This window comes from Octopus bimaculoides, chromosome 7, assembly GCF_046866305.1.
Source record: "Octopus bimaculoides isolate indiv1 chromosome 7, ASM4686630v1, whole genome shotgun sequence".
NCBI lineage: Eukaryota > Metazoa > Mollusca > Cephalopoda > Octopoda > Octopodidae > Octopus > Octopus bimaculoides.
Genome location: NC_142934.1, coordinates 57,674,933 through 57,688,889, shown reverse-complemented (window position 1 = coordinate 57,688,889; position 13,957 = coordinate 57,674,933). Strand labels below are relative to the sequence as shown.

Genomic DNA, 13,957 nt, shown 5'->3' with positions numbered 1-13,957 from the left:
ATTATTATTATTATTATTATTATCATTATTATTAAGGAAGTAAATACTGGAGTAGAGTTAATCAACTAACGCCTTCACTCCAAAATTAATGGTTTTGTACCTAAATCAGAAAAGTTATTATTATTGAATCCCTAGAATATTGGACAAAATACTTGACCATATTTCTTTTGAGTCTTTATGTTCTGAGCTTGAATTCTGCTGGGATCAACTTTGTCTTTCGTACCTCTGGGATTGATGAAAGAGAGCAGTATCGAAGTGCTGGGGTGAATGGTATCTAACCCACTACTTGACGTTGAGGAGAAAGGTTCCCCTCAAAATTGCTAACCTTGTGACTATAGTAGGAAAGATTATTATTATTATTATTATGGTTGCTGCTGTTGCTTTATATTAAAAATCCTTTTTATTTATATATTTTTACAGGACATTTAATGTAGGTAAGGAGCCATAGGTGGCTCCATCTACAACAGATCCAACATTGGGGCAACTTGTCCTACTGTCTAGTCTCGACAACATGTCTGCATCCAACCAAAATGAGCGAGTGGTGACGCCAACCCTTAGTGATGTGCCATTCTTTGACAGCCTGTTTCGAGAAATGAATGTCCAAGTCGATCAGATGCACCGTGACATACAAGCAATGCGTACAGCAATGCTTCGGATGAACCCAAGCGATGATTTTGGTGTTGAATCTAGTACACCATTGGATAAATTTCGTGATCCTATTGTTGTTGGCCCAGATGGTGACAAATGTTTTCAGGTAAGAATATAATTATTGCTGCAAATGGTGGTTATGCTGTTACAAATGTTTGTAGATGAGAAAACTCTGTCTTTTATGTGTTTGCCTATGTATCAATTGATATAGAACATCATCATCACTTACCTGATGTTAGGTTGACCACTAATTAGTGACAAATAATTGCAAAACTCAAATTACTCAGTTCATTAGCTTCGTCTTTGCAACTAATCTATGCCTAGCCATGTAAAGGTCTCTTCATCAGCAAATGATCAGAGCAATTTTCTGATTCTGAAAAGGTTGTGGTCTTAGCAAAACTTTATATGTGAGTTCACCATGAAAGGCCACTAAACTCAGAGGCCTGGCATTTGAAGCCACATTTTAGCACTGTATCATGTGCAAGAAGGATGTAGTGCTGCAAAATTGCTGAACTATCACACATGAATCAAAATCAAAACAAGTGATAGAGAGATAGAAAGGAGGGAGAGAGTTGAGAAAACCAGAATGAGAGTAGAGAGAAAAATAGAAAGAGACAGATAGACAGAGAGACAAGTAGGTGGATGGAGTGCTGCAAAACTGCTTAATTATTAATTAAAGGCACATTTATCAATAAAGATTCCAACAAAGCTATGTACGTTCATATTTAACATGCTTGTGTAAGCTCAAACTTGGATAAACCTTTGCTATGGTAACTGTCTCAGAAGAGAAATTCTCCTTATAGATAATCCTTTATACTAGAAGCACAAGGCCTAAAATTTGTCAGGAGATAGGCTAGTCAATTACATCAACTCCAGTGCTCCACTAGTACTTATTTCATCAACTTCAAAAGGATGAAAAGCAAAATTGACCTCGCTTGTTTAAACTAGATAACCGTTTGTCATTGTTGCAGGTACAACTTGACGTCAGTCCATTTAAACCTGATGAAATTACCATCAAAACAATTGATAACCAACTGACCATCCACGCAAAACATGACCAGAAAACAGCCAGCTCCAGCATCTATCATGTCTTCTCTCGGCAATACACACTCCCAGATGGCACAAACTCAGATCATCTGAGAGCTACTCTTTCTAATGATGGTGTTCTCAGTATCCAATGTCCATTGGAATCAAATGAGTTAGCTGCCAACTATCCAATTGCCATTCAGAAGGAATAATCACCTGCTCCACTTCCCTTACCAATGCTGTTACTTGCCACAGTGATACTCTAAGCTACAGGTAAGTCTTTTCATCTTTACTTTTCATTACATGCTGTCAGGTTACCCTCAGAAATAAATGTTATCATCCTTACTTTCATTCCCCTCTATTAATAAACAATCTCCAGCATGAACAAAGAAAGGAGCCTTTATGCCAGCATTCATCTGGCTAGAAATAGCAACCAAATTTTTATCAAATCATCTTATAAAAGGAAAGACATGTTGGATAATGTGGTCCAGGATACTCTATACCTGAGAAAAATTAAATGCTAATTCTTGGAAGATGGGACACTTTTGTTCATAGGCATGCTTGATTATGATTCATCTTGGATAAACCAACAAAGCAATAACAGCATTGATGATAATAATAATTCTGTCTAGAATAGGCAAAAAACACCTGAAATTTTGGGGAAGGGGCTAAATCAAGTACATTGACTTCAGTGCTCAACTAATACATATTTTATTGACTGTGAAAGGATATATTAAGGCGCAGGAGTGGCTGTGTGGCAAGTAGCTTGCTTACCAACCACATGGTCCCGGGTTCAGTCCCACTGTGTGGCACTTTGGGCAAGTGTCTTCTACTATAGCCTCGTGCCGACCAAAGCCTTGTGAGTGGATTTAGTAGACGGAAACTGAAAGAAGCCCGTCGTATATATATGTATATATATATATGTTTATGTGTGTGTTTGTGTGTCTGTGTTTGTCCCGCCAACATCGCTTGACAACCGATGCTGGTGTGTTTATGTCCCATCACTTAGCAGTTCAGCAAAAGAGACCGATAGAATAGGTACTAGGCTTACAAAGAATAAGTCCCGGGGTCGATTTGCTCGACTAAAGGTGGTGCTCCAGCATGGCCGCAGTCAAATGACTGAAACAAGTAAAAGAGATAAAAGAGAAAGAGATTATTGTATACAGAGCTCAGGTGTACTGCTTGTCAGAAAAGAGTAATAAAGGGGACAGTAAGTGGTAGTAAGTTGAATAAAGAAAGACTGAGGATGCCAAAAATGCATGCACGATACATTGAATAGAACATAAAAAAGACAGAAAGTGGAAAGGTAAAAGAAAATAAATAAGGTAAGGGTGTATAGGCATGTGAAGAGAAGTAATTGGTTAGTTGCAAGAATCATGGAAGTTTTGAGAGTATAGCATCCTGAGATCATCCACTCACTCTAGCCAATATATCAAGTCATTAAGAATGAAACGTCTGATTTTCTTATGTACCAAGTTCAGCAGTTGTTAACTCTAATGTTTTATCCCGACAATTCTTTGATTTACAACATTGAAGAGTTACATCATCACTTTTTGAAAAGCATTCATGGTGTCTGGTCATATTGTGAGTTATCTGTTGTAAATCGATTTTTATGAACCCATGGATAGATGGAAAAATTTGTGTTGTTTTATGGAATATGAGTTCTGTCTTGGAATTAATGCATCCCAGACAGCTTGAAACATCAATGGTTTGAGAAGTTCCAGTCTAGTGACTTCATTCTTGAAAATCAGCCCCATGGTATAACTGAGACCAAGGTGGATAATGATGAGCTGGAAGCTGTAGTGGAAGCAGATACATCTCAAACTACGCGTGAGTTAGCAGCAAGGTTTGATGTTTCGATTCCAACTGTATTGGACCTTCTGAAACAAATTGACAAGGTAAAGAAGCTGGACAAGTGGGTACTACATGAACTGAACAAGCATCAAATGACACATTGTCTTAAAACTTGCTATTCTTTGCTGTCACAACAAAAAAGCGAACCATTTTTGCATTGTATTGTTTGCGTGTGGTGAAAAATAGATTCTTTTCAACAATAGCAAGCATTCTGCATGGTGGTTGGGTAGAGGCAAAGTACCGAAACACAATCCAAAAATGAATATTCACCAAAAAAGGCCAGCGGTGTCTGTTTGGTGGTCCAGCACTGGTGTCATCTATTACAGCTTCATGAGGTCTGGTAAATCAATTACAGTGAATGTATACATCAACCAACTGAATGAAATAATGAGTGAACTTGCAATTAAACAACCCAGATTGGTCAATAGAGACAGGCCAATCCTCTTGCAAGACAATGCTTGACCACAAGTTGCTCAAAAAACACTACTCAAGTTACTGAAACTGAACTTGGAAGTACTCTGTCATCCACCATATTCACCAGACTATGCACCAACTGATTATTACATTTTCCAGGCATTAGACAACTTTTTACAAAGACAAGACTTCAAATCTGAAGAAGATGCAAAAACAGACTTTCATGATTTCATCACCTCTTGCTCTCTAGAATTCTTTGCTGCCGGCATAAATAAGCTACCAATAAAATGGCAAAATTGTGTTGATAATTTAGGTGCATACTTTGATTAACTGCATTGCGTTTTGTTGAGATAAAGTAAAATAAACTTTCAGTTCAAAATCAGACATTTCATTCTTAATGACCTGATATAAACATCAAGCTGGCAGAATCCTTAGCACATTGGGCAAAATGCTTAGCAGCGTTTTGTCCATCATTAAGTTCTGAGTTCAAATTCCAGTGGGTTGACTTTGCCTTTCAAGGTCGATAAAATAAGTACCAGTTGAGTACTAGGGTCGATGTGATCGACTGTCCCCCTCCCCCAAATTTCAGGCCTTGTGCCTATAGTAGAAAGGATTATTTGTTTGTTTAATAATACATACATGGTTGGTGTTGTTGTTGTTGTTGAGCCCAAGGTCATCTCTGACTGAGCAGAACCCTATGATCAAACATCAAGTGTCTAGGACTAAGCTGATGTGTCCTTGCTTTTTAGAAGATACTTGATATGATTGGCAATTGGCAGAACTGTTAAAGCACAGACATTTTGTGGTATTTGTTCTGACTCTTTGCATCAGGAGTTCAAATCACACAGAGGTCAACTTTGCTTTTCATCTTTCTACAGTTAATGAAAGAAAGTACAATTCTAATAATCAGTCCAATTCCTCTTTTCCTCTCCCACTTTCTCCCATTACTCCATCTCTCTCTCAGTCTCAGAATCAGCAGCACCACATTGTGAAAAACTCTTGGGAAAACCAGTCACACTATCTCTTTCCATCAAGACACACCCAATTTTACCTCAGTACAATGGGACAGTCACTGGTATGACTATCCCACATGGTGATGGTGATGATGATGATAATGATGACATGTAATTTGAAAGAGACTAAGTTGCTATTTTTTGTAGGTTGTGTGCTCAGTTCAAGGCTCCTTCCAACTCATGGATTGTTCTATTGACTCATCAATTGTTCTCAAAATAGCTGCACTCGCTCTCAATTCCTGTGATGGTGGTGGAAGGGGCATTATTATTATTTAAGTGAGTATTATGAGAAGCCTCTTTTGCTTTTATTGTCCAAAGGTGACAAGATGGCAGAAATAGTATCAGTGTTAAACCCCTTCCCTCTATATTCTCAATTCAATAACATTTTGTAACATGATTTTTGTTCTTGGGTAGCAACCATTGTTTGCTATTTACTTACCTCTAGAAAGTATTAAAAATGGCTAATATTTCCTTCAAACACTGCTTTTCCTATGTTCATTCAAACCCCACAAAATTCCCCTCTACATACGGCGCTGATACTCCTCCACTACTCCTGATTGTGATCAAAGATGCACATATTGTCAGCTAGTAATGGACATGCTCAAGTGGTTAAGGTCAAGCAACGAACAAGCAAATCTATGGTATTGAGCACAATATTTGCTATAACAATATTTCTGCTTCAACAACCCAGAGCTGAATCTATCTGAAATATAATGGAAAATAGGTCAGTTTTAAAACATTGATATCCAGGTCACAAAAGCAAAGTTTGAAGGGGATAGTAGTCGTTTCATTTGATTTCTAGAGAGAAGCAAATAAGAAATAACACTTACTGACCAAAGACAAAAAAAAAAAAATTAAAATTTTGTCACACAGGCGCAGGAGTGGCTGTGTGGTAGGTAGCTTGCTTACCAACCACATGGTTCCGGGTTCAGTCCCACTGCGTGGCATCTTGGGCAAGTGTCTTCTACTATAGCCTCGGGCCGACCAAAGCCTCGTGAGTGGATTTGGTAGATGGAAACTGAAAGAAGCCCGTCGTATATATGTATATATATATATGTGTGTGTTTGTGTCTGTGTTTGTCCTCCTAGCATTGCTTGACAACCGATGCTGGTGTGTTTATGTCCCCGTAACTTAGCGGTTCAGCAAAAAGAGACCGATAGAATAAGTACTAGGCTTACAAAGAATAAGTCCCGGGGTCGATTTGCTCGACTAAAGGCGGTGCTCCAGCATGGCCGCAGTCAAATGACTGAAACAAGTAAAAGAGTAAAAGAGTGTTATCACTGAGGTCAGTTTTGGCTTTCACCTGTCTGAGATCCTTATGATAGGTATCAATCATATATTGAGCTTTTCCTCATCGTCTATATAAGTCTCTTATGACTTGTAACTTTAGGGCAATATAGAACATCTCTTTAAATATCCATGAATGACAGTCTTCTGTTTAATGCTGATAAAAGACAGTGAGGCAGAGGTATAGAGTATAGTGATAGAGGAGGATCAAAATGTTTAAGAATCTTTAAGACATGTTCATATGCACACATGCATATGTATTTATATGTATTAGGTCATCCCATAAATAATGCAGTTTTTTTATACTTCTTTTATTTTTTCAAAATTAAGATAAACAAAGTTCTTTTTTAATCTAAACTATACAATCCTTCATTTTCTACAATGCTCTTCCATCTATCTGGAAGACTTGCAAGGCCCATCTTCCAAAATTCACTTGTCCACAATGAAAAATACTCCTCCAGTACTGTTCTGACCTCATCTACAGAATTCATGTTTTTTCTGTCCAAATGATTTTGAAGACTGCGGAATAAATAATAATCAGATGGGGCAATGTCTGGCAAATATGGTGGGTGGGGCATTGTTTCCCATTCAAACTGCTCCAGTTTTTAGAATGTCATCCTTGTTGTATGTGGCCAAGCATTATCCTGATGGAAGAGCACCTTTAGTCTTGGAACCAAAGATGGTCGTTTTTCTTCTATCACTGACTTAATCCACTCGAGCTGCTTGCTGTAGATCTCCTTTGTTATCATTTGGTTTGGGTCTAAAAATTCAAAGTGGACTAAACCTTTCATATCCCACCAAACAGATAACAACACCTTTCGTGGATGGAGACCTTCTTTAGCCTGGGGTGCTGGTGTTTCTCCTTTCCCTACCCACTGTCTTCAGCGCTTGACATTTTTATGGAGATCCTATTTTTTGTCACCAGTCACTATTCAGTCTAAAAAAGATACATTCATTATATGTGACAGCAAAAAAGAGCACACATTCACTCTCTGCATGTAATTAGACTCAGAAATTTTGTAAGAAACCCATTGACCAAATTTGCTGACTTTTCCAATGGCACACAGGAGTCGATGAATGGTTGAATGACCAAATCCAAGCTTCTCTACTTGTTCCTCAACATCTACTACCGGATTTTGTTCCACCAAGGTTTGCAGAACATTCTCATCAAGCTCTACAGATCTTTCAAATGAGGCTTGTCTTCTAGACTGTAGTTTCCAGCTTGGAATTTCTGGAACCACCATTGACACTGCATTAATATTCCTCACACTTAACGTTGTGTTGTCTTTATTGAACTTATGAAGCAAAATATGCTGAATATGCTCCTTTGTCACTTCCATTATAGCTTTGAAAAAATAACTGTTAAAATCGAACTGCACTCTTCAAAACTTGCACTAAGAATAAGAGCAAGTTAAAATTACTACTTTGCTTTTATAGCAAGTTGATACAGGTAGTTTATCCTGTCCCCCTCCAACTTTTAGTTCATGCGATTAAAAAAAACCACATTATTTATGGGATGACCCAATACATAAGAATTTATGTGTGTGTTTCTATGCTTTACTAAAAAACAATGTTCAGTTTTATCATTCTTATTAAAGATATTTTATATCCCCAAGTCTTTCTACAGTTTCTTTGGAACAATAAGTTTTCCTGTTCCATAATCAATATCTTCAGTCTTATCATCAGGATATGAAATAAGTTTGTCTTCCATGTTGCCTCTTTTATAGTTATTGAATTTATGTAGACTATACTACCAAATATTTTGTCCATTATGCTCCATGTCAGTAATTATGTTTTCTTTTAAAGAAATCAGCTTTATGCAGGCTTTATTGCTCCAATTTTTTTTTTACCATTAGGCTTCCCTGTCACCAGTTACATGTTAGTTTTATAATGTGTGTTTGGTTGTTAGTGTGTTTAATTTAGCATTATGTTGTGATAAGAGTACTGTTTACATGATTAAGCTTCTATTTTGCAGGGAACTTTATGTAGTATGGAAGTATTGTCCATTAATAAATTTCAATCTAGTTTTATTTTGTGGTATAGTGTGTTGCACTTCTTTATAGTAAATGCATAGTGAGCCCACAAGAGAGTGTTGTATAAATATGGCCAATATAAAAGCTGGAGTCATGAAGTTTACAAATTTCTGTTTTACATTCGGGTTTGTAGATTACATTGAGCATCAGTAACATCGCATGTTTACATGCCTGCGGTGTGTTATTGATGAGGGTTTTGATTTGTGTGTTTTTGTTGTATATTGTTAGTTCTAGTTTATAGTTTGGGGAAATGTGTTTTGTATTTTATTTTATGGGGGGGGGGGTGATGATGCATTTGTCTGTTTGACAGCTGTTATATAGTTTGTTTATTGAACTGAGTATACGTATGAATAGGTGTACAAAGTGTGTGTGTGTGTGTGTGTGTGTGTGTGTGTGTGTGTGTGTGTGTGTGTGTGTGTGTGTGTGTGTGTGAGTGTGTAAGAGAAATAGGGAGAGAGAAGGGAGAAAGAAAGACAAACAAACAAAAAAGAGAAAGAGATAGAGAAAATGAGAGAGAAAGAGAGAGAGAGAGAAAGAGAGAGAGAGAGAGAGAGAGAGAGAGAGAGAATGGGTAAAAGAATGTGCAAGACAGACAGACAAACAGAAAACAATAATTTTAAAACTAGTCACTAAATTATTATATAACTTTTCAGATCTGATTCTATTTTCTTTTACTAGTTAAGAGAATAATGGTGTGAAATAAGCAAGGAACTGTTGCTACAGCAGGAATCCCTAAAGAAGCTTAAGATGCTGGAAGACAAGAGCTTCTTTGTTTCACTGGTTGTTGGATATTATTATAACACGAAAATTTACACAGAGGACAATAGAATCATGTGATTTTGTTTTCTGTTTTGTTTTTTTTTGTTAACTTTCTTTAAGTGTAGCCTTATTTAAATACTAATTTTGGAGTCAATAAATAAACCCCTTCAATATAATGGTAGTGGCAAAAAATAGCAAAAAAAGTCGAATATGTATATGAACATGCATACATAGAAATATATGTGTATATATACATTTTTACATACATGCATACATACATACATACAGCCCCCTAAAGCCCTCACTTTTTTTTTCTTCTTCCAACCACTTTTACTCAATCACTTTCTTTATTTTCCTTCTATATTTTGCTTATCATGAAGGACTAGTGTCTGAAATGTCAAGACTCTCTCCCTTCCTTTAACCTGTTAAACTAATACAACATTTGTTAAAACTTGTCCATCTTGTGTTGTCTTCTTTTGTATTCATCGCTTTCATTTTACACACACACACACACACACATACACACACACATGAACGAGAGGGCAAACAGAAGATAAGGGCACTCAACACATTAAGTAGATGTTACATGTATTATTTAAAATAGTTTGAACCAGTTCTATATGACTTAAAGTTTTGCAGGCCTCTAACAGAAGCCCATCTCTTTCAGGCTATAAATCTGGTAATATATAACCTGAAAGAGATTGACTTCTGTTAGAGGCCTGCAAAACTTTAAGATGTCTGGAACCAGATCAAACTATTTTCAATAAGTTTTTACAAAGAAAAGCTTATTGACTGTAACTTCAAAATTTTGGTTTGATTGCCATCATTGAAATGTCATTAGCCAAAACTTTCAAGTCACTGTCAAACTTTACTTTGTATAAATTAAAAATATGAACTATACTAAAAACTACTGAGTTGTCCTTGAGTTTAATTTAAATTTTGTTCATGTATAACTTGACATAAAAACAAACATTAATACACACACGAACACACACAGACACACACATATATATATAGAGAGAGAACAAGAGTACTATACTATGTTCGCAAGTAGTTATACAAGCAAAGTAAATAGTAACTAATATACTGGCACATTAAATAAGTTTATTATAATTAAAATTGACTACACTTTCCATGTTCATTGAAAGTTTTGCATTAAAACTTTTCATGTGATGAATGCTCTTTCATCATAAAACATGAAGTAATGTAAAAGGAGTTAATTTTAGCAAAATACACACACACACAGGTATATATGCATATATATGGGAGAATGTACGAAAAAAACAACATATGAAGACAGGTGGTGTAAACAACAAATGGATGTATTAGTATAACGCTCTGTAATAGAGAAAGTCTTTAACGTTTCAAGCTACGCTCTTCAACTGAAAGGAACACAGAAAGAAATAAGGAGAGAAACAAGGAGAAAAAAAATATAAATGTAGTGGTCAGCAATCATTTATATATATATATATATATATATATATATATATATATATATATATATATAAATTAACAGAATGAAATAAAAATCCAAGTGTGTAAAGATTTCAGAACATTTATAAATAGAAGGTCTTACAGTTATTTCTAGGATATTTAATATATCCCTTCATCAGAGACGGTGTGAGAAAATGGTTATGCAATAGTCATTCTAGAGAAGATAGGAAGTAGAGAGTGAAGTGGAGGAATGAAAACAGACGTGAGATATGCAGGGATATTGTATCTTCAGTTCCATTATTTAGGCAGAATGGTATACATATAAGATTCCTGAACCTTGAGATTAAGTTCCAATAGCATTTAAATATATATATATATATATATATATATATATATATATATATATATATATATATATATATATATATATTGATGTTTGTTTTTTTTTATATCAAGTTATAATAAAAACAATTTAACATTAAACTGAAGGATTACTCAATACTCCTGTAAAAGTGCATATTTATTATAATTTACAAGAATAGGGGAGACAGTAACTTCAAAGTTTCAACTTGCTAGCCTTTCTCGGACTGTCTGAGGAAAGCTAGAAAGTTGAAATTTCAAAGTCACTCATATCACTATACTTGTAAATGCATAAGTTCATATATATATATATATATATATATATATATATATGATGTATATAGCTCATAGATGAGATCCAGATATTCTCTGTATAGAATATACTTAGTGGTACTCAAAAGATTTAAACTTGAGGGTATAGAAATAAATGTAGGGATAAGCATGTTAGACAGATCGATGTATAGAGTGTATTAAATACGTGAAACACAAAAAAGTGTATATATGTATAAATAATAGAAAAGTCCAACTTACAAGTTCCATATAGAGATAGGGATCTCAGTCAGACTTTTTTTATATATATACATATATACATTCTTTGTATTTCATTTATTTAATATACTTTACATATAGATTTGTCTAACTTGCTTACACCTACATTTCATTCTATATATATATGATATATGTATATATCTGTGTATGTATACACACACACACACACACACACACACACACATTTGTATGTATGTATTATGTGCATAAATAGGGCAAAACAAAATTCTGATATAAAAGATGATGATTATGATGATGACAATAATAAAATAATACATAGAGTTTATCTGACTCTAGCCATTTTTAAAAAAAGTATTTGAGCATATTTTTACCCTAAGAAATTCCACACCAAATTTTTTTTTTTTCTCTTTTTTTTTTACCTTTTCACAAGTTCATGAAATTGGCATTTCTTTCTTATATGATGTTTTGTCCTTTTGTTCCATATTTTCCCCTTTGACTAAAATTGTTAAGTCAAATAATAGTCAAAAAACAGAGCAGAAGACTACATACCTCCTCACAAGTATTTTAGTCCCATTGCTCTACTAAGTTATGAAGTCTCGTCAGAGTCAACTTTGCCTTTCATCCCAATGTGACCAATAAAATAAATACCTGTAAAATACTGGTGTCTATACACTTGATTATATATATATATACTCTCCTCTATGAAACTGGCCTTGTACCTAAGAAAGAAATCAATATTTTTCTCTCACTAAATCTTTGAAATAAATCACCTGTTTTTTCCCCCTAACTTTGTAATCAATGTAAATACAGTTTTTCTTTTTTGTTGTTATTTTTATACCTAAAATCTATTGTAGTTGAATTCTATCACTATTGTTACATTACCAGTAGCATATTTTGATAAAAATGTAAATACTTTCTTTTATCCATGATAAAGTACTCAAAGCATTTTCTTTTTTTTTAAATATATATACATACATATATATATATATATATATATATATATATATATATAATTATTACAAATAAAAGGGTAAAGGATTATTAATTTATTAATAAATTAATAATCAATAATTTTTACCAAGCCCTTCGGTATGTAAACACCAATATCAGTGAAGAACTTATTTAAAAGTTCTTATACATTTATAAACATAATTAAGGGATCAGCAACAGTTGCTTCACCACATACTGAAGTTCAGAAATAGCAGCTAAAGTGCTGAAACTCCAACAGATAGCAATACTTGTAACTCACAAAGGCAAAACAAGAAGAAAAAATAACAAAACTAACCAGTCTTAGTTAATCATAGACGCGTTTCTGGATCAGAATAGTGAAAACTTTTCTTCTTGTTTTGCCTTTGTGAGTTACAAGTATTTCTATCTGTTCGAGTTTTAGCACTTTAGCTGCTATTTCTGAACTTCAGTATGTGGTGAAGCAACTGTTGCTGATCCCTTAATTATGTTTATATATATATATATATATATATATATATATATGAGGGGAAGTTAAAAACTATCCACATTTTCACCATAACATATCTTTATTATTGTCACACTGCCTCCTGCACATGTGTGCTTACACTTGGTATACTGTGGTCACATGATTGAAATTTTAGCCTAATTGCATCAATTTTTCTTTCTGGCTTTACCGTGTAAGCATGGCCGCTCCACTAGCAATGTGCACCGAAGAAGAACAAAAAGCATTGATCCAATTTCTCTGGTCAGAAGATGTGTCAGGTACTGAAATTCATCGGAGGCTTTTAGCACAATACTGGGACAGTGCACTACTGTGTAGAAGTGTGTGTGTGTGAGTGGACTCAAACATGACACACAAAGAGGTAGCAGGACGCCCATCAACCTCCACCACTGACAAGAAGATTCAGCAAGCTTGAGAGATGGTAATGGTGAACTGGTTCACCATTAGCATCTCTCGGATCACCGTTCTTTGTTCTTCTTTGGTGCACACTGCTAGTGGAGCGGCCATGCTTACACTGCAAAGCCAGAAAGAAAAATGGCACAATCGGGCTCAAACTTTGATCATGTGCCCACAATAGTACCAACTATAAGCACACATGCACAGAACGCAGTGTGACAATGATAAAGATATGTTATGGTGAAAGTGCAGATAATTTTTTTACACTCCTCATATATAGGTATTGTTACCATTTTAATCCCCATCACTGTTTAGTTGGTTGCACACCCAAATGTATGGTATCTTAACACTATACAACAAAACTATTCATTTGTTAAATATATAAACGTTTTCAGCAAAATTGATGTAATATACTGTAGATCAAACAAAATAATTAATTCTGTATAATAATATATGTAATTAAATTAAATATTTTGAAAACTGACCTAGAATCAAAGAAAAAGAAAAAGAATTAACACATGCTTTTATTTTAAGATTAAGTGTGGATGCAACTACAAATGGCACACACAACAGAATATTAAAATTGGATGCTAATCTTTTTTTTTTTTTAGAATTCTATGTCACATACATTATTTGTATTTGCATCCATGGGTTCATTTAAAATATATAATTTTGTGGTCAAAACTCCTACAAATATCATCTGATAACTAATTTATGTTTTCAGACAATTTGAGTTTCCTGAATTTAAAATG

At 34.6% G+C, this 13,957-nt stretch overlaps 2 protein-coding genes across 9 annotated transcripts in view; one reads left to right on the top strand and one right to left on the bottom strand.

Moving 5' to 3' along the window:
- Positions 1-13,957, bottom strand: part of LOC106873894 (uncharacterized) — a 155,791-nt gene that overhangs the window by 106,275 nt on the left and 35,559 nt on the right. The gene's annotated exons all lie outside the window — the stretch shown is intronic.
- LOC106875820 (alpha-crystallin A chain) overlaps positions 1-13,957 on the top strand; it is a 72,001-nt gene that overhangs the window by 41,085 nt on the left and 16,959 nt on the right. For 3 of the 8 annotated variants that reach the window (XM_014924101.3, XM_089355362.1, XM_014924105.3), the window contains 3 exons: positions 421-754; positions 1,620-1,947; positions 8,954-10,438. In XM_014924101.3, the coding sequence (XP_014779587.1) occupies positions 512-754; positions 1,620-1,886 (510 nt within the window). In that variant the 5' untranslated portion in view covers positions 421-511 and the 3' untranslated portion in view covers positions 1,887-1,947; positions 8,954-10,438. Of the gene's footprint in view, positions 1-420; positions 755-1,619; positions 1,948-5,102; positions 5,232-8,928; positions 10,439-13,957 lie in introns of those variants that run through there. The other 5 variants (XM_089355361.1, XM_089355364.1, XM_052969705.2 and 2 more) reach the window with 3 other exon arrangements.